General features: G+C 43.8%; 1 protein-coding gene across 2 annotated transcripts; it reads right to left on the bottom strand.

The window, feature by feature from the left end:
• Nucleotides 1-8: 8 nt before the first annotated feature.
• On the bottom strand, nucleotides 9-27,981 carry igsf9b (immunoglobulin superfamily, member 9b). Of its 2 annotated transcripts, XM_022204237.2 has the most exons (22): nucleotides 27,364-27,981; nucleotides 21,040-21,135; nucleotides 19,039-19,245; nucleotides 12,034-12,180; nucleotides 10,691-10,842; nucleotides 10,374-10,491; nucleotides 9,845-9,986; nucleotides 9,349-9,494; nucleotides 9,089-9,231; nucleotides 8,837-8,977; nucleotides 8,646-8,762; nucleotides 8,402-8,552; nucleotides 8,174-8,285; nucleotides 7,892-8,067; nucleotides 7,563-7,801; nucleotides 7,313-7,397; nucleotides 7,040-7,210; nucleotides 6,208-6,244; nucleotides 2,446-5,802; nucleotides 2,140-2,309; nucleotides 1,748-1,950; nucleotides 9-1,541 (listed from the first exon to the last, which is right to left on the bottom strand). In XM_022204237.2, exons 2-21 carry the CDS (start codon nucleotides 21,098-21,100, stop codon nucleotides 1,760-1,762), a joined length of 6,063 nt encoding a protein of 2,020 aa, XP_022059929.2. In that variant the 5' UTR covers nucleotides 21,101-21,135; nucleotides 27,364-27,981; the 3' UTR covers nucleotides 9-1,541; nucleotides 1,748-1,759. The 2 variants fall into 2 exon arrangements, with proteins under 2 accessions (XP_022059929.2, XP_022059930.2); XM_022204238.2 differs by lacking the exon at nucleotides 1,748-1,950 and having other exon boundaries at nucleotides 27,364-27,980.

Raw genomic sequence — 27,981 nt, 5'->3', positions numbered from 1 at the left:
AACACTCCTTCTCTCAGAATAAAACAATTTATTCATTACAAACATATAAAAATGACATAAACAACCAGGTGGCAAGATATAAAATTTCCAGTTTGTACAAAGCTTCCAAAGCCATTGTCAGAAATGCATACTCACTCCACACGAGGGTTTTCATCTGGGTTATTTAAGTAAGTATAATACAAATGTTGACTCTTTCCAAAGTATAGCTACAAAGATAGTCTTTAAATCTCTGTTTGTCAGGTGACGTACAAAAACAGCTTCTGTCATATTTCAGTAAAAAACAAAACATGTAGGCTAATGGGCACAAAATTCATAACAACAGACTCGTAATTCAAATACAGAATCAGAAGTCGATGAAATATTCACAGTGTTGCCTTCACATCAGCGATGTGAATTGTAAACATTGTTGCATATTGTAACTCGTCTCAATAAATATACAAAAAAAACCTCATCGTGTGAGTAAAGAAAAAGGTACGAGCGTTCAGTCATATTTAATCTTCTGGTCAGTTTTGTTGAATTACAGCTCGTCAGTCGACCCCTCCATTCGTCCTCATGACATTTATAAAAATAAGGCAAAAATAATTTTCCCTGTGTGTCTTATCAAGTTTTACAGTATTTAGTCACAGAGGTAAAGTTTGACAGATTCAGGTGGAGTAAAGTAGCATTTTCTCATCTGATGAAACGATGAAGAGATGATGAATATACAACAGCAGGATTCATTCACATTAAACTATATATAAACATTTGTACACTTTGAACAAATACTGGGAGGCTGATTAATAAAGTCTCAACAGGGGGGTGTTACTGGGACAGACAATATGTGGGAAACGATTTCAGGCAAGCAGCAGGTAAATCACAGCAGCAGGTGAACATGTTGTAAATATGAACATTTGGGTAACATGAACTGCAGGGAGATTTACCGTCGGCTCATCGGAGCTGTGATCTTTAAGTACTGTTATTATTGGAGTATTTCTTTCATTTTGAAAGTCAGATGGTGGTGAAAATGCTTCGGCAGTTTGATTGGCATCACAGGCAACATTACTTGGACTTCCACAGGCAGATGTTGTCTTAAAACAGAACTACATAATTGTCATTAGCGTCTTGGATGTACTACACCTTAATCTGTAACACGACCTTTACTATGTAGCACGCTGCCGCTTTTATAAAGCACATCTTTCTCAAATTTCATACTGTAAATCTTTCTTAGTCTCCATCAACACTTCATAGCTTTGTGCCTGATTGTCAAGGTTTTAAAAAAATCCCAAAATACAGCTGCACGACCTTCTTGGAAAAATAAATAAGTCCTTCTCAGCTTCAATATGCAAAGCACCGTGGAACAAGTACAAGAAAAAGAATAAAACTACAGAGTTTCAGTCACATTTGATGGCATGCAGTAGTGCTGTCTTTTTAACTTTAGTTTGCTGCAACAAACGATGAAAACTTTCGACAATGAATTCTCCAGTCAGATGTGACAGAGTCCAGGACCACAGTGCTGTTTTCTGTTCACTAAAACTGCTATTTGGTTTTGGTCTGAGATGCACCTGTAGAGACAAAGAGCAGCACAGCATTAGAGAACACTCTTACAGAAACAGAGCATTTTGATTTAGATTTAAGGAGCATAGGCTTGGCATGCAGATTTACTCTATATCTACGATATAGTAGCAGGCGAGGAAAGGATGCAAGCAGGCGGGCAATGAGAGGGGGAAAAAGGAGGAAAGAGGTGACAGGGCAGGCAAAATAAACGGACCGATTTAAGCTGCTAGAGCAGCGCTGAGTTGGAGTCAGAGTCTGATTCGTGGCCAGGGCTGAGGCAGGGCTCACGGGACTCCTGAGCCCGCCTGTACTCCTGGTACTCCAGGCGGAGAGCATTGAAACGCGCCTCACTTAGGGAGCGACTGTTCTGGCAGCGAGGCGGGTTGAAAACTGGTGGGCTGACTGAGGGAGACGGGCCTGAGAGGGGCATCAGGGACAGGAAAGGCATGGATGGGCACGTCATGGGACAAGCTCACAATAATCACAGCACAAGTGCACAGGATGAACACATGCTAGAACCATCACATCAAGCATTACACTCACAATGACACATGCAACGTTACAAAAAAGATCTGAACACACTGAGGGTGTAAAAGAAACGCTCACCTTTGTGTCGCTGATCCTGAAGGCCACCAGCTTGATCATATTTCAGTTCCCCCATGCCTCTCCGCAAACCTGCTTGCGACTGATCAAACTTTGTGGCCTCCAGGACCTCCGAGTCCACACAGGCATCAGCAGAGTCCCACTCATAACTTTCATCTACTGATGTGTTCCTTCTAATGAGATACACAAAACGAGTGGTCAAACATCAGCAATCACAAACGAGAAACAAAAACAACCAGATGAATGTTATTTTGGCAAAATAAATTAACCCCTCTCTCATGAGGACTCTCCAGTGTGGCGATGTTTCACCTTTTCGCTCTCCTCTCAGGCAGCTCCATCTCAGCTCTGCGCTGCTCGTTTTCCTCTGTGGTTTCTGGGGAGCTGAGCAGTGTGGGAGTGATGGACAGCGACTGTCGGAAGAGACCAGCGCTGCCTCTACCGCTGCTCTGACTGGCATAACTGGCCCTCCCCCCATCCCTGACCTCTCTGACCTCTCGGACCTCAGTCTCCCCTCCCCTCCCCATCATCCTGTCTGGCTGTCTGTAGCTCTCTCCCTCTCTGGGCGGAAAAGGGGGATAGTAAGGCGAGGGCCAGCTAATGCCCCTGGGCAGGTAGGACCTCGGAGGGCCTCTCCTGTAGTCCATGGGTCTTTCCACTCTGTGTCCTGGCCAGTGCTGGTACTGAGGGACGGGGATGGAGGTGGGCATGGGGACATACTTATGCTGGGCAGACCTCAGAGTGTCTTGATATGAGGGAGACCACCTGGCAGACTCTGGGAAAACAGTGGCTTGTCGTCGTGGATCGCAGGGTTCCAGCATCGGGGAGACCGAGGTTGGTCTGGGTGGGTACATAGAAGGAGTGAGGTAGGAAGGACTCGCTAAAGATCTTTGTGCGTGATGAGGCCTCTCTAAGCTCTCCATGCTGGGGCGCCTGAATGGGACATACTCCCTCCAGGAAGGGCCTGGTCTAGGGAGGGAAGACGGCATGCGACCTAAACTGTAGGACTTCACTCTGACATCGGGGTGTGGGAACTCGTCCCAGTAGCATTTCTCAGAAATATATGCTCTGGGGCTCTCGAAGTGCTCCCACCTCTGCGAGCCTAAGCTAATGGATTTCTTTAGGAAAGGACGAGGCTGACCCATGCCAGAGAGAGTCCTGCAGGGGCCTATGCTGACGGATTTCTTTAAAAATGGCACAGGAGCTTGAGATATTCGGGATGCAATGTTATTAGTCCTGCTGCCCTGAGAAGCTTGTCTTTGGGATAGCTTGGATGAAAACTCAGTATTGTCTACAAAACTGTGTGTGTGTTTTGACACTATGTCTGCCATGCCTTTAGCTGCACTCATCAAGGTGTGAGCTGACCTGGATGCAAGCCGGGACTCAGGTCTGTCTGTGCATATATTACCAGCTCGAATTTTTGTTTTCTCATCATATAGCTGCTTGCTAGTTTTTTCCGGACCGGGTGAAGGTGATCTAATGTCATCAGGAAATCGTACTCTAGGCTCCGTATAGAGGAGACGTCTGTAGCCTTGTTTCTTACTACCATTAAAGGTAGCTTCTGAAGCACCCGCTGAATGAGTTTGTTCAAGGCAAACCTCCTCTTGGTTCGAGTCATTTTCTCGGTTTTCTTGAAAATGAACCTCCCAGTTTTTAGGAACGACGTCTGGCTTAGCTACCATTGGTATTTCTGGCTGTAGTTGTGAACGTTGACCATTAGTGTCTGAGACTTCAGCTTCTTCCACGGGCTCATCCACGCTCATTTCAATGAAACCAGGAAGGCTCAGATATTCAAGAATTGCACTTGTCTGGAGTGGGGACATTTTGGGAGACGGGGCTGCTGGCTTGGCCTTCAAGGAGTCTGATATTCTAGGGACAGAAAACTGAGACTGGTCACTCTCGACTTCTTCTACAAGAGTTAAGGTTGTTATAGGGCTAGGACTATCAGTGAAAAGACATCTGTCGCTTCTCCTGGAGCGTGCTCGGACACCTTCTCTTTCTAAATCAGAGTGAAACCCTGAACTATGTCGGTCATCATGGCCCTGAGTCTCTCTGTCTTTGGCCTTTGCCCCTACTCTATGATGCTCATAGGGTAAAGTAGCATAACTAGAAGGACTGGGATCCCTTGTGGATGTCCAGTCTACTTCTGCAGTTCTCTCAGGTTGATTATACGCTGCAGAAGCTGAACTTTCAGGCCTCTCGCTGATGACTGACGGGCTTTTGGCAGCTGAGTCCCAGGGCTGTGTGCCTGCATAAGCATACGAATGTCTGGACCTTGGAGCGATACCTCCGTTTGGTGTCTTCTCCTTGGACTTCAAGCAGATCTCTGAGTCTCTCGGAGGACTCAGTGATCTGGCTCTGTCTGGTGTTTCTAGACATAGAACAGGAGTTTCAGATGTGACATCAGGGGAGAACATCGGGAGAGAGGTGTTCTGGGTGATGGGAGAACGCGATGAATCAACAGCAAGAGAATCCTCTGTGGTTTCCCTACATGTGCGAGGATGCTGTGACCTGGAATCGCGGGGGGTTTGTACAGGAATGAGGCTGGTGACAGATGTAACGGGGCTAATGTCCCACTGGATGCGAGAAGTAGGGAGCCGATCCATGGGACTGCTGGTGCTGCCAAAGTAGCACGCCCTCCTATAGTCAGAAACACGACTTGTCTGACCTGAAGGCCTGTGTTTATGTCTGATATTAACATCTTGTGGTTTCCAAATATCATCCTCTGGCTTGGGCTCATCCCTCTGAGGGCTTTCTGTCTGGTCTCCTCTAACACGGCTGCGACTTCGTTGTTCGGCTGTGTAGCTCTTAAGCTCCCTCTCCATTTCTTCCCTCTCTTTTGCCAGTTGGACACACTTGTTGATGCTATCCCTCTCCAGATCACAGTCAAGTTGTGAGATCTGGGTGCTGTTGTTGGTCAACTGACTCTCGATAGGCTGGTAGCCTGAATGGAGTGGTCTGTCTCTGTCTCTATCCAGAAGCTTTGTCTTCCTCCCCAAACTGGGGAACAGATCGTCAGCGTGGCCTGGCATGCGATACCTCCTCAGAGAATCACTGGGTTTTTTCTCGCTGTTGTCTGAATAAAAGCTGGCTCTTTCCAAGAGAACCTCCGACCCCTGTTCGTCATCAGAATAAAAACAGCCGTGGCGGGAGAAGTTCCTGGCCATGGCCCGTACTCTTCCAGGGGAGGAAGGAGGCCTGCACAACTCTGGCACATCTACAGTGAGAGGAGCATCCTTCCTCTCATCCTTCTCTGAGCTCAAAATGCTTGACTTTGGAGAGTCTCTGAATGATGTCCTGTTGCTCCCTGAGCCACTTGCCTCACCGTTAATTTGCAGGACTTCTATTTTTCCATTTTTCTTATTGGAGGGACTGGAGCCCTCTGGCAGTGGCTGGACAATGAAGCGTCCATCTGGGCCTCTGGAAATGGACTCCAGAGCAGTTGGTGAGGGCACCTGGGAGCCCAGGTGACTCTCAAAAAGCGTGTAATGAGGTGGTGGAGACGAGTTGGACAAGAGCTGTTTCCGCTGGTCATGATATTCTCCACGGCTGCCTTTATCAAAGGACGACCGATCGGACTGTGATGAGGAAGAGTTTGGAAAAAAGGGAAGCGGTGGACACAGTTTCAGCTTCAGGACACTGTCTGGGCTGCGAGGAGGTGAACGACCTCTGAGAAAGACACAGACAGGAAAAAAACTGCTTAAAACAGGGGCAATTGATCACTTCATTCACGTTATTACTACTTTAAAGATGAAGAATGTTGTAATACCATGTTTACGAAGTAATTTCAATTTATTCTAAGTATGGTGTCAAAATGTCATCAAGGGATTATAGAACGTAAATAACTCCTTGAGTGAAGTTATGTAGTTAGACTCTGGTGGCAGAGCATGAAGAAAGGTCACTTTTAGTGTTTTACGATAGTCTAGTGGTGACAAAAATGATCATACAATAGTAAAAATTTACATTAGAGCCATAATTGAGTAACACTGGTGATACATGGGATGTTACAACTGCAATATAAATGAAGTAACATGTTTAGTAAAAATGTACAGGTGTAAAAGTAAGTGCACTTACTCATGTGATGGGCTTTTCTGGAAGGCAGTTGGCAGATCTAAAAAAATACGCAAAAAGAGTACAAAGTTTCAATAACAGCACAGATGAAATTGTCCATTACCCAATGCCCAACTCAGCTACCAATGATGGCATTTTGCTTACACCGACAAAACATAACCTTCTGAACCCCACGCAGCTTCTTGTACTCACTGTCGGCTCAATGTAATATACATTCCTGCACCTCTATGGAAATAGCACAACCAAGGCTAGAAGTAGAGAGAACTCAAACATGTCTTTACTCTAGTATGATACAGTTGTACTAACACAAATCATATGAAAGAAAAATAGGTATTTTCTTCTATTGGTTACATTTACAAAGTGAAATCAACATATACAATATTTTTCCCAAGTGTACACATGTGATCTATACTGGAAACAACAGTGGCTTTACATGCTGTAGATGTTTCACAGCTTACATTTTTTATTTTGTTCTCATACTTGTCTCTTTGCTCTGTATAAACACAGTTCAGCCGAATACTGTAGCCCCTGATTTTGTCACAGACTGACTGTTAGAATGTGGTTCAGCACACACTGCTTAATTTTGGCAGATTATTAAATGAGAACGTGGAACAAGGTGACTTTAATGAAATATCACAATTTTATAGTTTGAGCAACTTTCCTGATGAAACCCACACACTATTAGTTTAGGGACTGTCAGAAATATTCAATTTATCTTTTATACATTATGTGATTTAGGCAGTTTTTAAAATATAACGTCTTTCAAACCCCATTTAGAGGTTTAAACAATTACATTTTATTGAAAAAAAGTGTCTTTATATCATGTCTTCTTTACCTTGTCTTCTCTTCCTGCGTCTGCGTTGTCTCCTGTGACTCATATAGCACGCTGTCACCAATGAGAGGACGATGGCCACAAACAGAAAGCAAACTCCTCCTACAACACCAGCCAACAGTGGCTCAGGGATGACCTCCAAGAAACTTGGGCGCAGGGGGTACATCTCCATCCCTGAAAAAGACCCGGAGTCAATAATGGATGTTGCTACTTTTGCAAATATCCAGGAAATATCTATTTGATGACGGTAATGGTAATTCATGCAAACCCCCTTACCTGTGGTGGATATGTTGACAGACTCACTCGGTTCACTGAGAATTTTGTCACTGCGAGACATGAGCCTCAGATCGTAAGCAGAGTCCTGAGAGAAACACAGATCAGGTTGTTTGTCAAACATTTCCTTTGCATATCAGTTAGGCCGTGACACAGTAGCTAAATAGCATAATACTGTACACGTAACCAAGCGTGAAAACAAGATAGACGTGGAAAGTGCTGGTGCTTGTAGCGAAATAAAAAATATTCTTACCCTCAGCAGTCCTTGAACAACTAGTTCAGTCTGATTGGCACTGATGATGCTGCTGAGGATGACCCACTGGCCCTGATTCCTGCGAACCTGCAGCACAAAACCTGTCAGTGGAGAGGATGGATCCTCAGGGGGCAACCACTGGAGGAGAACACCTTGCTCTGTCCGGTTGACTGACAGGAATATGGGAGGATCCAGAATTGGAAGAGTGGTGACAGCTGTAGGCGGGTCTGTTGGCACAGCTGGCAAGAAGATCAAATCCAAGTTCATACTGATACATAGTGAAAGCAAAACAGAGAGACTGATCAAAAAATAAGTTTACTTGTACAAACCTAGAGTTCGCACGGTTACAATTTCACTAAAAGGTCCAGAGCCGAGTTTATTCTGAGGTAGGACACTGAACTGATAGCCGGTGCCAGCCAGCAGCCCAGTCACCAGCAGGTAGCTTTTGGATGTTGGCACAGGCAAAGACGCCCATTCGTGCTTCCCCCTGGATGCCTGCTTGTACCTGAGAAAACAGTCCAAACAGCCAAAATAAAGGCAGGGTATAATCGTTGTGATTGTTGTTGGTAGCTGAGAACTGTGTCATACTATATGTATCGCATGATACTGACCATACAGTGAACTTCTGGGTGAATCCACCATCAAAGCCGGGCACCCAGGACACATTGGCCTGGTTCATCTCTGTGGTGACAGACACCGAGGACACAACATGTGGACTGGTGCCTGAGAAACAGAAAAATATTTGTAAATTTGAACTGCTGACAACATATCTGAATGCATTTGACTGAAGAGTCACATGTCGACATCTTTGACTGCAGAAATAAGGACGACCCGCTCACCTAGCACCATGACCACAGTGCCTGCACCAACAGTGGCCACACGATTAGTGGCCAAACACTCCCAGCCCCCATGGTGATCTTTACTGAGAGGCTGCAGCAGGAGGGAGCCGTTCGCCAACACAGTGTACGGGGAGCGAGGAGAAGGGCCAATCTGTGAGGAAGGACAGTAACAAATTTAAATAAGGGATTAAAAAGACATGATTGTGCAGAGTCCTTATCAACCAGAATGGAAAATCTCCTGTACCTTGCTCCATGTTATATTTGGAGCAGGGTCTCCGCTAGCTTCACAGGGGATGATCAACTCTCGGCCCACTTCCTGAAGATACTCAGGCCGTGGAGGTAATCGGAATGATGGCGGGTCCTGAAATAGAAAGAGAGTCTTTGCACATCTGTCCATGTCTGACAGCAGCTAAACCTAAGAGTCAAGAGCCTCACCTGTAAAATGACTTTGGTGGGCTCAGACTGGCCCATGGTGCCGTAACTGTTATAGGCCGTACAGGTGTACATGCCCACAGCATTGTCATTTGCTGTTGTTATAAAAACTGAACCCTCGGAGTTCACCATCCAACCTGGAAACTGGACAGGTGAAAGCAGAAGAAAATATGTAATTAAATTCCAAGCTCCCTGTGCAGTTTTGTGAAAATCTACACTTCAAAACACTTATTATTTCCATGACACATAACTTACATTATCAAGATTCAAATCGTTCCCGTCTTTGGTCCAGTTGACGTACAGCACAGGTGGATCAGCCTGAACAGGGCAGACTATGATGCCCTCCATGCCTGCAGGCAAATATGTTTCCCGGGGCATTCGAGCTACACGTGCAGGATCTAAGTCGAGGGGAAAAAGAACAATTAATCGCAAATTACGGCCTGCTGATAAATGCAGGCACCCTCAGCAAATGGAGATCAGCAGAGTTACAGGAAGTTCACGGATAATAGACTAACGTTTCACTTTCAGATGTGCAGAAGCGGAGGGTGGGGTTAGTATTCCATTAGTTGGGATGCAGGTGTAGTTGCCAGCATCTTCTGGGATGAGATTAGGGATCAGAAGTGTTCCATCCACCAAAATCTTCACTCTGGACTTAAGGGACCTAAAAGGTACAAAAGATGGAGCATTAAAGGATTTAATAAAAATTGACTATGACATAAAAACTCTCTGTTAGAGCAAGGAAAAAAAACATCTTTATAAGGGATATTTGTCTGAGCATATTCTTGGAAGACAGCACCTTAATCTGGGCAACAATCCCCGTTATCTCAGGTTTACAGTGCGCTCATGGTCAAAGGATATAATTGTCTTAAAAATAATCCTACTAGAATTGATTGCATTAGCAAGTTGCTTTGGAAAAATGCCCAACTGATTCCAGTGAATACAGTTATTAGTATTCCATCAAAGTACACGTTTTCAGCATTCGTGGCTATCTTTATCAAGATGTGGACTCACTCAATATGGTAAACATTCTGTCCTTGTTTCAGCCATTCATAGGTGAGGTTTGAAGGGTAGGCATCAGCCTGACACTGCAGAACTGCATCCTGGGACATGTTGAGAGTGGTGTCCTCCGGGGAAATGATGATAATAGGAGGACCTTTTTGGGAAAGTAGGAAAAACATAAGATTCGCTTATGAACATATTAAAGCTGCCTGTGGTGCTGCAGTCAGTAATGACCCGGGCTAGTAGATCAGTGTTGAGTTTAAGTCTTAAGTCACTGCAAAGCACAGAATGGACTGTAGGTGGCAGTATAGACTACAGTATGTAACCATGATCCTCAAACTGTACCGTACTCAATCAAGTGTGTGTTACAGTATCATAGCAAGATTTAATACAAAGAAACTGACAGCGACAGTTTCATGTATCTGAGAAAAATTTGCGTGGTTCATGCTACTTTTCAAAAACAGCAGGGCTGTGTGCTGTTGCCTAACATGAGATAAGCAGAGATTCTGTCCGTGCCTGATGATGGACAGTTTACACTGACCTTTGACCTGGAGCTGTGTGGAGTGGGTCAGGTTCCCCTCTGTGTTGGACACGTGGCATTTGTACACTCCTGAAATATTTCTAGTAACGGAGGCTAGAGACAAGGTACCATTGAGCACCTGAAATAGGGCGAAAGTAAACGAGGGAGACGATCAAAGACAAAGAGAAAAGGTGGAGGAAGATGATGAGGCAGTCACGGCGAGGATAACAAAGCAGTCTGCTTCAAAGAAACATCAAAGCTACGACTCCTGCAGAAAAATGCTAATTATAAAGTATTTAATTAGAATACTGCAAATGCCATCTGTTAATCCTCCTCACTTTTATTTTTTCATGTTTCTCAACTGGGCTCTCATCTTTATGCCACACAACAGTTGGTCGAGGGTTGCCATGGGCGCCACAGCTGAGCGTCAGTGAGTCTCCGAGCAGAACTTCCACAAAAGTTGGTGGTGTCTTGATAAACACAGGTGGAGCTACAACAGATGGAACAATTTTCTTTATTTACATACTCAAATGGGGAAGCAGAACACAAACGAAGCCTCTGTAAAGGGACAACACTGAAGAACTTCACAAAACATCTAAAGGTTTGGTGTTATTTGGCCTGCATTGAAAGCACGTCCTGCAGCACAGACACATTAGCGATCAGTGGCAACTGGTTTGATGAATCGACAATTCAGTTTATCTGTACTGCTAAAAATATTTAAGGGAACACTTCATTCTCATGTCATTTTGTGCTCAATAAATTACACAGTCTACATCAATGATTGAACAGTGGAAAATAGAATTATTAACCCACTGAAGGGGAGTTTCAGAATCACTTACACTTCCTACCTGGACAGATCGATATCCCAGAAGCTTAGTTAAATTAATGATGGTTAAGTTTTCCCTTAAATGTTTTGAGCAGTACAGATAATCCTAACATCTTGTTGTGTATCTCTCTGTGGAGTTGTCACTGAAACGCAATCAGATTTAGAGATTTTCATAAGTAACTGTCAATATGATTAAAAACTGAAACCGTAAATGGAGCACAATGAATGTAAAACCACCAAACCAACGCAGCTCTGACTGAAATTACATTTGGCACTGCCGGGGTTTGTACTGAGACCATCACTGCAAAAAGGATAAGCAATTGCTGAACTGCAGAGAGCTTTGGATAAAATGTGTCACCATTGTCTGCATACAATGCTCTGTATCAAGCTTGGTTTTGGGATTAGTGAACAGATTCTTAAATAACATGTATTCATATGATACATGAATGATGTAATACTGTTATTTACGAGAAAGGTGTCATCTGCAACCTGATGCAGTACATGTAGGACTTTCATTCACTGCAGTACAATCATAACAAATCCCAACTTCACACTCTGGATTGAACTCCTCTAGTGTAACATCACTTATTGAGTGAGAAGTGGGCGGGTTTTGCTTTAGGCATCTAACCATAGGTCACTGCAAGCTAGGACACACAGAGAGAAGATGTGATCACTGTGTGCACAGTACGTCACACAGAACCTCCTAGCACACTGCAATAACACTAAGGAAATTCAGCCAGGACCTTCCGAGTCCCAGCCAAACCCCATGCTGTAGCTGTTCTAAATAAGGACAGTGCCAGTGATGAGAAACCAAAGGAACAGCTCCCAAGTCCCCAAAACCCTGCGGTGCTGCACCTGTGATGGAGAGGAAGGTCCATGTGCCGTTTCGGAAGTCGTCGGTTTTGCTGTCTAGGAGTAGGATGCGACATTCGAACCAGCCCTCGTCCTCCAGGGTCAGCCGCTCTACCAGCAGAGAGGCACCCCGGGTCAGAGACACACGGCCTGTGGGAGGAGGGGTGAGGGTGGGATGGCAAAGAGAGAGGGGTCAGCACACACACAGGCAGACAGGCAGAGTCAGCATATGCAGGAAGAGGGCTTATCATGCAGAGGACACAGGCATCCAGTGTCACAAAGGCCACAGTCAAAGTCATAGACTTTTTGCTAACAGACAAATCCACGCACAGTGTGAAGATCAACTGCAGCTCTACTGTCTGTCGCAAATAACAAACAACATAATTAACATTTATGGAAACAGTGGAGGTGGCAGACAGAATATGAAGCTCAGAGAATGAGAAGTGAGTGGCTCTGAGTTGGAGTGCAAACACATGAATCACCGAAGTGATGATTATAATGATATGCAGGATGACAGATGAAAATGGTGTCCTGTCATTTAGGGTTTGGTTGTTGGAGTGCAGCGCTAAGATGAGCATGCCAGGAATACTTGAATGCAGCTTCATTAAATCACTGAAACAGAGAAGTGTTTGAGATCGTCTTTTTTACTCTATTGATTTAATTTTTCAGCTTTAAAAGGGAAATCTACAGCAATGTGTATGGACATGAGTCATCTGTTTTTCTTCAGTGAAGACGATGGACAGAGGTAAACCACGTGAAACACACTGTGAACTTGTGTGTGAACACCTTCAAACACAGTGGATCCGTGCACGAACACACACACACACACACACACACACACACACACACACACACACATACACACCTCCCTATCACACGCACCCAATGCCCCGCTCCCTCGCCTCCTCTCTGTACTTCTTACAACTCCTTGTCAGGCTTTGAAACTTGATCTGCTGGTTGCCTGGTGACTGCAGCCTGTTTTTCAGGGTACACCCCCTCCTTTTATTCAGTCTCTCAATGAACTCTTTTTTTGCCCTTCAATCTCAGGGCTTTAAACGACAGGAGGATGCGTGCAGGGGGGAAACACACACGTTGCTCATACCAGGCCCTGCCAAAGCAGTTTGAAAGTAAACAGGGAAATGTGGAGATGTTCGAGCATCTCGTCATTCTTGTTAGCTGCGAGTGAGTTGCTGAGATGAAGTGTGCAACATTCTGTGCTCTGTAAAGTATCAAAATTACAACATACTGCAAGAAAGTTCATCCTGTTAGTTTAGTCTTTACAGTAAGCACAGACAGACACATTGTCTCTTACAGCATAGGTGTTGCACATAGCATGAAAGAATTTCTGAATGTCTTTCAACCTTCAAGTAACAATATCACAAGAAACACAATATCCTCACTATTCACACTGCTTTCCCCTCCAGACAGCAGTGTCTGGAGCACAGCCTGAAAGCTATGAGATTCATTTAACTCTGTATATGGCCTGAAGACAGGGTAAAACACACACTGAGTAAAGACAGACAGCAATGGCTAACAATTAACCCTGCATTCCTGACTGGGGCTGTTGCTGTGCTTAATAGTTAGGTTTAATGATTGACTGACCTAAAAGACAGGCAAGCATTTGATGGGCGGTGTGCACTTAGAGGCTCCATAAAATGAATGCTTCTGATTTCAGGTCAGCATGTTTCAAACTACCGGGCAGGGCTCTGAGAGGGGAAATGTGCAGGCAGATGATAACAGGTATGGGGATAATTTTAGGCATTTTCCTCTTATCTCTCCATGAGGGCTCCTCCCTGAGCTGCCCATTTCCTATGCAACCTTTTCTAATCAGACACAGAATTAATCGCCCACTGCAGGCTAAGAGGGAAAACACTACCACGTGCAACATCACACCCTTTAAAATACACCTAATCCTCCAGTGGGTAAATATTATAGATCACTGTGCGGTTAAATGCACCTCCAAAGCGCAGCTGAAGGAAATCCCACTGACTGATCATGTGCGCTGATCTCGTGGGTTCAGAAGCACGTGGGTGTGTATACATGTTGATTTTCAAAATTTAGAGAGTGCCCTGCCCCCTGGGTCTACACAAGGGAGCTCTGGTTTCGCTATCGAACGCTTAACCCTTTCCCGTAGCCTCCCTCTTGTCCATCACTACAAAGAGACGGCAGCCCCCCATTCCTCATTCTCTCGGGTTGCCATAGTGATGAGACCAAGAAAAGCCCGGGCTGTAGGCTTAGATTTGAATTCAGTTGCTGTAGAAACACGGCACAGCCAAACATGGGTAAGGGTGGGTCGATGGTGCAGGGGGTGGGTTTCTACTGTCACAGATTTGAAAAATTACAAGCAGGGGGAAACATGTTTAGATTTTTAAAAAAAACACTCTGGTGTCACATCCAAGAGCAATGACGGGAAAGACGAACAAAATTAATGAGAGGAAAGAAAAGAGCGGACCTTTCTTTTCAGCCTGTGGACAAACAGCGTGGCTGTGTGACAAATGTTGCTTTATTTAAATTTGAATGCTGCATCTTGAGACTTGAACTGAAATCTCAGATGGCACTCGGCAGGTGCTCTGCCTCAAGGATGTCAACCAAAAAAAGGCTGCTTTTCTCTCTGACGGCCTGATGCACAGATAAAATGTAAATATGCTTCAATAACTGAGCACAAGAGTTGAAAATGATAAAGCTCTTGGTGAAAACACACCCTGTTTTAAAATACAAGAGAAGCTGGACGAGGTTACAGAGAGGTTACTCAAATTACGGGCATTGATAATCCACTGACAACCAATAAGAGGTTGACCTTTGTGACCTCCGTGCTGCAGCAGACACATTCATCACTCCCCCTGATCTTACATTAGCACAATGTCCACGAGTCCTCCTCAAGAGACAAACATGATTAGACTCTATGGAAGACAGAAGCACTGCTGAAACAATAGCTGCTGCTCCATCTTTGTCCAGAATCCTCCTCCTCACTGTTTTTCTCCAGCAGCTATCACATGACAGCTCCAGTCTATCTTAAAATGGGCCCTTGTTTCCAACAGGTTGGGCTGCAGTGCAGCCAAGGGTAGAAAATGGAAACGCTAATCCAGCAGTGCTGTTTGAACCTCTAAGACGCACCCTCTTCATATTAGTGAGAGTCAGGTTTTCACCCAGTGGGTGGCAGGTTGGGAACGACTCAGCTTTCAGAGCCTTGCCGCTGGCCAGTAGCTGGCCTTGCCTCACTGATCTCATCTCCTATTTCTTTTTTTTCGACACAAGATTGATGTGGCTTTCTCTGCAAGTGAAACCACTACAATGTACCTGAGGTGGGAATAGCGTACAGCACATATTTTGTACTCTCATGAATCTTATTGATTTTTGGTGGCACTTAAGATATACAACATTTTCTTTACATACATATCATATATTCTCAGTTTTGTGACAAGTACAGCTCTAAGACAAGCCTCCTATTGTCCAAAGAAATAGAATCAACACGTGCTTTGTGCACTGGGGATTCCCAATGACACTTACTGACCAAGTAATACATGGAGTATTGTGAATTTTATGTGATACAATAGCAGGGGTAACTATGGAGGAAGACAGATTATTCTGTTTGGAGAAGCATCAGCACTGCTTTTCTTTGTCCATCCGTATGTGCATAAGGGAGCCGGGCAGAGGTGCATTGTGGGATGTGTTTTGATTTGAATACAATCATAAGTCTGGGACCGGCCCCCTGCCTCTGACAGCTCACCCCTCCCATTCCCCCAAATTTCTCTCTTCAATCCTCCTGTCCCCCTAATCAGTTTAACCCTCTTATGAATAGCTCTTTGTCGTGAGATAGATTACAGTTAACTCTGTCCCTCTCGCTCTGTCCAGCTCTGTTAACCCCCTGAACTAGCAAGCACACACGGCTCACGTGCTGAATTTCACTACAGCGGCAACTCAACTTACTGGTGGCATTAGCTCTTGTACATGATCACAGAGTATTAGTTTTAATATTAAGATCTGTGAAATGAAAATTCAGAGATTACATGAGGTATTTGAACTGTTTTCTAGTGCAGAACATGAGCTTTGTTTTCAGGTCAGGAGGCGATAACACTGATGTGTCACATAATAAGTGTCAGTGGACTGCTTTAGTTGCTGAGTTGTTCATTGTTAGTAAAATAAACTTTTTAAATGTATTAAACTAATATTTCAGCAGCAGATTGCTTGAGCAACTCCTCCAACTGCTCACAGAGGCTAAACATGGTGCTTGGACTATGCATCTACAGCAAAGCAGGATTTAATATGAATCCAGCCAGGGACACACCTAAGGCATGAGGTAACAGAACCTTAGTAATGGTCTGCTGCTCTAAGCTGGTCAACGTGAAATTCCCAAGTTGTAGCCAGCATCTATTCTTCTTTCATTGTGGCATTGTTTACTTCACATCACCCTGGTCCTGTTGTGGCAGAAAAACTGGTTGGAACTGACAAAGTGATCAGTTTCACATTTCAGCCGGGCTAATTTTCTGCTTCTGGAGTTGTCAAACAGACTGATGTTTGCAAAAGCTGAGTTGTTCAATACTAAATTCCACCTAGGTTTACCAAGGGAAAGGTTACAGAGTTCAGGGTTTGTGTGTGTGCACTGGTAAGTATATGAATGTGTACGTGGCTCATGCATGTGTGTGACGAATGCAGGCTTTAACTTCTCCAGTGTTCAGAGGTCACACTGCGAGTGTGATGGAGGCCTGCTGAGATCTGGGGGTTTGCCTATTGTCGTTCTAACCTGAGGTCAGAGTCCTCTGCTCATAGTCTCTACTGATTTGCTTCAGCACACAGGAGACATTTGATCTAACCCTGCAACAGTAAACCATCCTGACACTGCGAGACTCAAACATATTGTTGCAACAAATACAACCCGAACAGACTATAATAGTGTGTCAGTCAGAGTTTATCTGGCCGTTTCCTCTTTGTTGTGAGTTGACTAATGTTCAGCCCTCCAGGCCATGCTTAGCGTGAAACTGAGAGGAAGAGGGAAGAGAGGTATATCTTCCTGATTCCCTTGAAGCAGATGAGAAACTGTCTCAGAGGCTTTCACAGGCTGGTGTCTAACAGGGTCAACAGAAGGACGCTACTGTGTACCGTGACATTCCTCAAATACAGTACAATCTCAAGTACACCTGATATCATATCAAAAAATTGCAACTTTAATGGACTGAAACAGAAATCCAAGATATCACTTGCTCCAATTCTTTCATCTCAGTTGCTAAAAATTGCCAATAGCATCAGTGAGTCTGAGACAAAGCAGCAGACCGGAGATATTACACTGGGGAATGCTTTTTATGGTTTATTTTAACCTACTTCACTGAGTGGCATTTGTAGTGCAATGAATCCACCAAAGGCAAAAGTGTTACACTTTAACACTAAAATACTGATTTAGTATTTACATAGTCTGTCTGACACCTTACGTAGCTTTATTGGAAGCAGCCACTATGCTGTAAATCCTGCTAGCCCCCTAGCATAGGTCTCTGCAATGCCTATAATTCATTTTCTTGATCTTTTAACGGTTTCTTGATCTTAGAAGTCAAAATGAAAATCGTTCCTTTTCCTGTTCTGTTCCTGTTCTTGACAAGCCAAGACAAAGATCAGGAAATGGTTGTTGAATTGAGTGTGTTGTGCTTAAATCTGAAATCCCACAACATTTTAATTTGAGGGTAGAATACATTAGAGCCACAGCACTGACACGCTTCACATGCTACCATCTGCCTCCAGTGGGAGGGGAGATATGAGGATCCGAATGGAGACAGGGGCAAAGCCCACACCAGACAAGTACACACAAGGGATGAATACGCCAAAACATGGTGGCACCCCAAACATTCTTCTACTCTGAGCTACATCTCTGCAGGGTTATTTGCTTCACTGTGGTTGTGTGTGCATCAGATGACTGCTCCTAAACAATGACACGGTTAACGGCCTGCTAGTGGGATAACATGCCAAACACATGTTGTCCAATTGCCTACTGGAGGGAGCCTGGTTGTGGCTTGGCTTTTGTATACCTTCAGAGAGCTTCCTGAGGTGTTGTAGGGCTGAAAACTTGTTTCTCCTCTGTTCCACCTCCTATATGTTTTCCTATATCCAGGGGGATTTTAATAAGAGGTTCCCTGTATATTTCAGTGACCCAGTTGGGACAGTATGGGATTTGGGGTGTCCTAGAAGTCCTGTTGGCTTTGGCAAACCAATAGGAGGTTGTGATACCCCTCTTTGTCTTTTGTACTCTGCTAGACAATGGCAGGATTATAGGGCTCCAGCAAGAAAACTCCCATTATTCCCAATGCTTCATCCATCCTCCTTCTAGCACAACAATCTCCCCTTACTGGGTCACCCCTCAGCATACTAATAAAACACTGTCATCAGACCACCAGGCCCCCACCTACACTCCTAATCCCCCCGTGAGCAGCGTTGCTGGTATCCCCCTTCTTCTTGCTCAGCTACCCCACCCCCCTTAACTGCCTCCATTAAAACACATCCATTCTCGCCCTTCCCCTTTTGCCTGCCACACAAACTGCAGCCTTGAAGCACAGACTGAACACTAGCCATAATTACAGGGACTGTGCTTTGGATGGATTATCTATTTGGGGTACTGTTTCATCCAAACTTCCCCTCCCCAAGTCTTCATAAATACCAGTGTAACCTCTTTATGTCTACCTTTGCCAACACAGGACAGATGAGCTGAGAAAGTTTAGTTGGACACCTCCCATCGGTTTCCAAAAAACTACTGAAGCATGACTAGAGAAATCTGTCAACTGGTGGTCAGAGACTGTCATGATGGTAGCTCCAAGTTCAGCTCTTCCTTTTCTCTACTTAAAGATACTTTTAAAGCTCATTTTGTGGTCTTTGTGTGCAGTCAAATCACATAAAGCCTGGGAAAAACGATTCACTTGATGTGAGGTCTTACAGATCTACTTCAACAGAATGTACAGGCAGCCAAGAAGCAAGTCTTTCATCACTTTTCTGAAAGGACTGCGTGACTGAACACATCTGAATAATGCTTACCTTTATAGTTTGGGTGAACACGAGGAGCGTACACTCCAAATTTGATGAGGATGGGAACGTTGTAACCGAGCCGTACCCACTCCACGACATGTAGTGGAAAGAGGTTTGGGGTGGCGGCTTCTTTGGATGTAGGAGTGAGACTACAGCTTAGCTCTGCAGAGCCCCCCTCTCTGGCACGAACCAAGGTTGCCACACCTTGAGACACACCTGCACAGACAACAACAATACGCAAGTTAAAGCACTGGATTTGGGCATGTGCTTATAGCAATAAACAAAAAGCAATAAACAGAAAAAAAATGTGAATAAACACACAAATCATGTTTTGTTGGGTCGTTTAAAGAGAGCTATGGCTGCCAGATTAATTTCGCTGGAATTCTTTGGTCATGAAAGTTATTTTCATGAGTAAGAGGAGGGTGCATGACCACACAGGCAGCACAAGGTCAAGACACAGGAAAGTTGTCGGGAAACATTTACAAGATTCATAACTGATCCATAAATGCCTTGCTGAACTGGAGTCTGGATCAGCCACTGCATATGACATGCTCACAGTGCTGAAAGCTTGGCCATCAGAGAGCATGTAAAACAATCTTGAGCCATTTGGTGATAAGATCAAATGGCCGCAAAGCCCGCAAACACACAGCAATCCCATTAGTGACACCTGGAGCAGTCTCCCCTGTGTCTCCATCAGTGCCATGTGCTCACGTGGGTGTGTGCGCAACTGGGTGCCAGTGTTTACTCTGCTACTCATCTGGCCCGGCGATTACTCTAATCTCTGAGGGTTGGGGGGGGGGTTGGCGGTGATACTCTGATGCAGGGCAGCAGGACCCTTTCTGCTTGCCCCAGCCTACATCCCACCACCCCCTGGGGTCCACACATGGTCTGCAGACCAGTACAATCAATCCCACCACCAACCCCCCCCTTACAAACCCATGCACGCACACAGAAGCGTGCCTGGGGTTGGGGGTAGTATAAATCCAGGATTGATCTAAATCCACACCCAGAGATATTATTTAAGTTGGATTTTGGCCCCATTCTCTCTCGTCCACTCATGTCTGCGCTGCAACCCCTCCTCTTCACTCTCTCCGACGTACAGTGGTGGGAGCTGTGCCAGATTTATCATCAAACTCTATGTAGGCAGCCAAACGGCAACATATGCCAACTGTTTTGCGATGCTTTATCATAACAAGGGGCGCAGGTCTTGTTGATGTTGCTGAACGATGTAAACTTTGGGTGGAACAACAAACAAATGGCAGAAACAAATGGGGCAAAGCAGCTGGTTGTGTTACAAACTAATGACTAAGGAGTCCCAATGGAAAGTCTTATGAAAAACAAATTTTTTTAAATATATGACATGACATCACAGCACAAAGCAATTTCTATTATTTGAATGTTTTCACTTTCTAAGTTCTCCTATTGTGTCTTCTTTAAGGACCAGCTGTAAGTGTTTATTGTCAAATGTGCAAAAAAACCCAAAAAAATTAACCAGAATATAATTGAAATTAAAAAAGAAACACTCATTCATTGAAAATCCTTCAAACCGAAGGTGACAGGTAATATCATAATGTGGTAAAAGTGATCTTAGTCTTCAAAGATTAAAGACAAACAGTAAACACAGGATCATGTAAATGTGACCCAACAAGGCAGACTTTTATCACTGTTAATCTCTACAAGTCCTATTTACATACGTTTAGCGAATTTTCTGTATCAGTGTTGCATAATTTAACAATTTTCCTCTTCTGCTTTTTATGCTATTAATTTGTTAATCAGTTAACAAAATAAAAGAGTTGTTAGTTTTGTGTCACATTACAATCCTGAACTCGCATGGTCAGTTTTGCAAAATGTCTTCATAGTGTGGATGCATTTTGTGAATTAACAGTTTGAAAAAAAGAAATCCATAATAAATTCATTCAATCTGAGCGTAGCACAACGAGGCAAGAGATGAAACATGGAAATGCATCGCTAATGTATGCGATGGATCCATATTTGCATTAGCATACTCACTTAGCAGACAGATGGCTACAGCAGTGGTGACAGCCTGAAGCCACCGTCTCTCCAGTCCCATGGCCGTCCGTCACACTCCTTCACACATCTCCCGACCTGAAAAGGAAGACCACACATCCCGTTTACACTTGGGCAGAATACTGGTCGACTATTCAGATTCACCGCTGCACAAGGACATCCCTCACATCCCCCCTCAGACAAACGTAATCCCTCGAGTTAACATCAACTCATTATCCAACAACTACACCACATTCCAGATGCTTCTTGGTCAATAAATAACTGTATTCTTTGAAAACACATAATCCTCAGGAAAATTGCATGTCTGTGCTGTGGCTGGATTAAGGTAAATAAGCTACTTCAAGAAGTGCTACAAATACACAGAGATTGCTTGGAGTATGTATCCTGTGGAAGTTTCCCTGCACAGGCCAAAGTGTTTGTGTTTGTGTTTGTGTGTGGCCACAGAGAAGACCTGGACAGGGCTTTAAGTGTACATACAGATTAACCTGGTGCTTGTGATTGGTCCAGCTCATCCAGGAGGTCTTGTCTCACACTAAATAAGCCAACAGCAATTGACAGGTGACACAAGTAATATTGAAAGGTGAGTCTCACAATTCCAGATGTTCTCTTGTTTAAAAAAAAAAGGAACTTAAGTAGCATAAACAGCCTGCCACTAACAATGTGGCTTAACTTGGATTTAATCAATACTATGCTATAGCAGCCAGCAGTATCAGGTGTGACTACTAAATGCACAAACAGTCCATGCAAGTGCACCAACAAAACCCACTGATTTTTATGTCCTAATAAGCCAAAACTGCAGGACTCCACTTGCACAAATTGTGCGACTAATTTACCGTCTGAACCATGAGAACAGCTGCTGCAGCTCATGAGACCCTCCGCCTCAAATTGGATTGGAGAGACAGTTCTAAGTTCTTGTCCTTCAAACATAATAGAAGTCCTCACACCCTGCCCTTAAGTCACCCCATCCAGCACCCCTAATACCAGCCTATTACTTTAAGTTCATTGAGGAAATATAAGAAGGAGGCTATTCTTAGAGAGGAGGTAGGTGTTAGATATTAACTGCTGATACAACCAGAGATGTGCTGCAGACATGCAGGACAAGTGAATCACTTGATGGAGGCTCTTAGCACTGCTTGTGCAAACAAACAGCCCAGAATAGAAGAGCAGAAAGATGCATTTATCTCCTTACACTTGGCCAACACCGGGAATGTTTCTGTTGGGGCTGGCAGAGAGGCACTGTAATAACTTTTGTGTTGCACTTTTCCAAAACAAATACAAAGACAAGACCAAGTGCAGAAGAGAATTAGGATAAAAACACATTAGAGTGGGGTCGGCTGTACAGTAAAAGCTGATAAAAACGAGGGTGGTGATGCACAATTAACAGCTGTGGTCAGAAATGTTTGTATGGCAGAATCAATTCAGTGCAATGTTTGAAATGAGGAGAGGATTAATCCTACTGAGCGAATAATGTTTGCTCAGTAGGGGAGTTGGCATTAAAAGCACTCTTATAATGGATTCAGAAAATAAAGAAATAAATCTGCTCAGTCTAATCATTTGTGTGTCACCTCCAGCAGTCCAAAAAAACGATAGAAGTGATTGCACATCACTGCATCATCCTGCCTGGCATCTTCACATTTTCACAGTCACTGTAGCAACATGACAGCAAAAGTAATGGGCAAATCGTAACACATATCTATAATTCTGGTTCATATTTAGTTCTAAAGGGACTTTGACTACCGCAAGACATAACACATTTTGGCTTTGCCTGCACCTGCTTTGCTGTGCTTCAAAACTGGAGTATATGACTGCTTTGTGGAAAGACACAGACAGGGGAAGCCTGGAGGGGGGTTTGTCTGCAGGTGCAAGAGTAGACGGAGGACAACCAGGTTATTTCCTCAGGCAGCAGAGCACAGCCAGGCTATTTAATTGGCATGTGCACAGAGAGGGCCTCAGCAGGAGCCCAGATGTTAACATCAGAACACTTATTCTGTAGCAAGCCCACAAACACTCAACAGCAGCCTGAAATATGACAACTTACCCTGATGATGTTTGAGCAGTTACGATTTACATATAATGAACTTAAACTGTGGATGACGGCTCCTGTTCAACAGAGAGTCTGCACCACACATACTAGTGCATGTCAGACATTTTAACTCATAGACTCTAATAATCTCCTCACAAGGTTATCTGAGGGAAAGTGGTCATGTGACTTTCAAAGGTAAAAGGTGATGACACCATCAAGCTCACCTTTCAAGTGCTAACTACATGAAAACCCAACATGAAGCCTTCCTGAGTTTAGAAAAGGTTATCCCAGGTAAGTAGTGAAAGAACTAGACTAAAACAGCGAGTCCAGCTTCAGCACAAGACAGTTCACTCTGTAACGTGAATATCGTTCAGTGATTCACTGTTTCACTGGATTTCACTGACACAAATTGCTTTGGATCTGGTCATGACTTAACCTTCTGGACAGTACATTTGTGACACCCACCCTAATCCTGCCCTGCTGCTCTGAGTGTTAATAGTGTAATTGAATTAGAGATCAAATTGGTGAGACAAATCAAGGACACGCTGTCATCTGGATGTGCAGTGATCAATCACCGGTAAATCAAGTCACAGAAGTCTGTCCACTGGGATTCTACAATTTCTGCTGGTGGAGACAACATGAAGGCTTTACTTGATGGAAGGTCAGCAGGTCGTGTTTTCCACATTTTATGGAGGATGCATGTGACACTCCAAAACAGAGTAAATTGGGTCTTTTCTTGGTGTCAGCTACTGGTCTCCATCTGTCTCTGCTATAGAGGTTGGTTTTATCATCTCCACTGTGGCATATATTATTTCATAGCTTTACTAACAATTTTGGTTACAGTATTTGACTGAAAATAAAACCACAGAGACTCATACTTCATGAAATGCACATGTAATAAAACTAGCAAGATATAGGTTCCTAGAATCAGAGTCTTGATTCTGGGCAGATGGATGGATGAACCAACATGTCTTGCATTTAATGCTACCAAGAAGCTGATTCCAACCTGTCAGCTGTAACAGCTGGTAGGCATGACCTCTCCATATGCATTGCCTCTGTGTCACATTATTATATTATTCAGGCTGGTGTAAACTGAATAATTCAAAAGTTAAAATACATTTTGTAATGGGTTGATTTCTAATTCAAAGTCCTTGTAGGCCCATCCCAGCATTCGGCAGCCATTGTGGTAACACTGCATGGCGGTTACTTGAGGCTAACAAGACCAGGCCCCAATCTAAATGAATAGGGAGAGAGCCTTAACTGTAATATCCACAGTCTGACAGGAAACCGCACATATAGAATGACCTGTCAAATCTGATAAAAAGTGTTTAGAAATTTTGGTGATGTTTCCCCAAACCAGGGTTGAGAAAGGGGTTTTCCCCAACAGATTATAAGCACAGTTTGGCAATATTGTGCTTGCATCAATGCAACAAGAAGACTGGCTGGATAATTCCACAGTTCAGCTCTTAAAGAGCAGACCACAACTGTCAGATTTCTAATCAGCGTTCTCAAGTGGCAAGTTGAAGTGTACGAGGGTTACCATAAGTAGTGCTTTAGTCTGTTCATCAGTCTTATACAATTAATGAAGTGACATTTAAATGATCCAATTCTCCACGGTCTTCCCTGACTTTCCAAGAAAACTCAACACAAAAAGTGAACTTTTGACCTAATCTGTGTGAGAGTGTGTGTTATCCCTCAGTACCTAAGCAGATCCGTCAGTGATGCTAGTGACAGACACAGGCCTGATAAGCAGTAGAATTACTCTCTTAGTAATCCCTGTTAATCCTGACAGGCCTCGGTGCAAACCAGCCAATAGCAGGAACTACAAGTGTTACTCAGGGAGAAACTTTGACAGGTGCACAGAAGAAACATCACATAGTCAGCCAGAACAAAGACAACAGATCTGCACAAATACTGCATGAGAACACAGGAATTGGTTGAAAACCATCAATCCGGGGTCGACTGGTTGGACCAGCCTTCACAGTAAAGCAATCAATTCATGGATTACGTCCCTGGCACAGCAACCCAGTTTAGAAACTGTATTGACATTTACTTTAACTAAAGGAAATGAGCTGGGCACACACAGGGCACGGGACCGGAGTCCTAGTCTCTTGGGAAAGCCTACTTAACACGGATTAACACAGTGATCGTTGGTACACTAACACATAGCACAAAAAGGTATAGGAATATTTAATATTTAGCAACTGTTAAACATTTTCATATTAGTCGCACATGCAAACTTCAACAGTATTAACTTTACTGCACATTTTTGCAGAACAATGCTGTAAATTCTGCAAATAAACACTGATTTAATGTTTTTTCCCCCCCAGGATGAGCCACGTTCATGTAGCTCAAACATGCCTAATGAAAGCAGAATTACAAGCATCCAGTGAATGCAAAGCAGACAACATCATTCTTGTAGGCCCTAAGTCTTTGTCCTCCCCTACCCCCAACTCTCGGGAACAGGTCAGCCCCATAAAGCTACTTTCAAGACGAGACAGAGAGAGGAACCCGGGGTCTAAAGCTAAAGGTCACGAACTCAAGAGTCCAGTGTTGAAGCACAGCACTGGATTTATTTGAAAACCAAGACATCAACGACACACAAAGGAGCTCCACAGAATGCAGCTCTAAAGCATTTTATTATCATGGTTCTAATTGCTTTGCTTAGATACCGCCATTAGTGCCCTGATCTAAAGATTTTTGAAACAAAAACCAGTGAGACGCAAAATGAATACAATAGTGTTCATTTATGGTGCACTGCATGGCCCTTAAACTTTATTCAAACCTTTCTCTAATCAACCCCAGCTATTTTTCTCATTTATTTGTGCATTTTCTGTACAGTTTTCAGTATCCAGTGAGCTTCAGTACTTCAGTATCACTCACCATGGAGGACTGCAAACGTGATCTAAACCACTAATAACCCAGTGAAATGGAGTAACCACTGTCAGCTCATGAATAATTTGTTTCTCAGTACAATCAATTTCCTTCAGCCTGTCGATCTGCCTACGGGGGACAGTTGGCCGCACACACCAGCGAAATGTCAAGGTTTTCTGCATGCCGATTAATGTGGAATATTACTTTTTAAAATGACACCTGAGCTGGTATCTGAAGCTGCAGGGCCGGGGTGATACTGCTGAACATTAACTTCAAGGATTTGGGGACAAAAAAAAAAGCAAAACTGCTTCTTAAAATGGCTGTCTCCTAGTAAATAATGCAGAAGCAATCAAAGCTTTTGCCAAGACAACCAGACTGTAATCAAACATTTTTTTTTTACTGGTGTACTATTTTAAGGGAATAACATGTTAAAAAGCAACTAAAACCTTTGACAATCTGCAAGCTGAGTAAGCATAAAGAACACTAGAGTAAAAACAGTGTTATAGTGTACAGTCCTCCTAACACAAGGGACTAAAGGCATCAGCAGTGATGTTTCCCTCGATGCACCTCCCTTCTCACGGATCAGTATTAGCAAGCACAACAAAAACAAAGGATGGGGATCAGGGAGGAGGCACTACATATTATGCAAAAAGCACAACATCACTGCTCTCCTCGGTACACAACACTTAAAAATAGGTTTATTCCAGCACGTCGCACCAAGCAAGAGCAGCAGGCTGATCAAGTGTCTGGTCCATACAGAGCAAAACACCGAGCAACAAGCCCTTTATCTCTGCACCCCTACAGTGAATTTTGATGCACATCCCTTTATGTCACCACCCAGATCTCCTATTAAAAAGAAAACAGGTGTCTCTTTTGTCTGTTTGTTTGAGTCAGGGAGTCTGATGACAGTTGAGCTTGGAGCCCTGAATAAATAATTTAAAAAACACTGACTGATTGGTTTTTCCCTATATATTTAGAGAGAGAGAACAGTGTTGATTTAAGGGCAACATGTTAAGCCCGTTCACAATGGCTTAGCATCACAAAAACACGTTCATTCTTAGATGTCAAGTGGTGGCAGTGATGCCCAAAGGTTGTGCAAAGATAACCAAGTGTGTCAAGCGTTTAATTGCACCATATCTTATCTGTGGAACCAACATTGTTGGCACAGCAAATTATAGGTCGTTGAGATAATATTGTAATTATAAAACAGGACACAAAAGACAGGCATGTAAGCAGCACTCAGAGGGCTCACAGTAAGTAGGTGTAAAAAACACTACAGATAAGTTACAGATTTCAACTCAAGCAGCAGAAATAGTGCTGCTGGTCTATTTCAGACTATACACAAACTACTACAAGGTGTTTTCTGTGCTCAGTGGACGGGCCTGCAGAGGGATGATGGGGCTCCTTACCTTGCTTGAGGCACTTTTCACTTGAAGCTCAAAGTACAATCTCTCAATCCATTGATGCTTCTTTTTTTAGACTCGTCTTGCAGCAGACCGAATTTAACCGTCCACTCCTCTGTCTCTTCGGGGAGATTGAAAAACACGACTTTTGAAAAGAAAAATAAAAAGAAGAAGGAGAAGAAGGCGTTGAAGCAAACGCAGGTGGTCACATTTTTTTGCCAGTCCGGTGCGTGGATCAAAAGAAAATCAAATTAATCCTGGACATCCATGGTTATCAGGCTGATCAAAAAACTTCTCTGCAGCTTCAGGAAAATCCATTAACCCGGGACAATCTCATGAGTCCAACATCAGCCCATTTAAAGTCCACTTAAACTTTCCAACGCACTGGCTTTTTTTATGTGCGCAGTCTTCTTAGTCCAAACTTGCAGAAAGTGGTTTCAACCGGGAGTGAGAGTTTATAGTCGCCTTCATAAATATGCAGAAATGTCTCTCTATCGACGTAGTGCGCATTTGTCATGAAACGGGCGCTGGATTGATCAGAAAGAGAGCCCACTACACGTTTAGTTGGGAGTCCTGCTGTTGATACTCTCCCCGTGCTGTCCCTCCTCCCACCTTCACCACTCC

Source organism: Acanthochromis polyacanthus, chromosome 7 (genome assembly GCF_021347895.1).
Source record: "Acanthochromis polyacanthus isolate Apoly-LR-REF ecotype Palm Island chromosome 7, KAUST_Apoly_ChrSc, whole genome shotgun sequence".
Classification (NCBI taxonomy): Eukaryota; Metazoa; Chordata; class Actinopteri; family Pomacentridae; genus Acanthochromis; species Acanthochromis polyacanthus.
The sequence above is the reverse complement of the archived record's forward strand: the minus strand, read 5'-3'. Positions and strand labels throughout refer to the sequence as shown.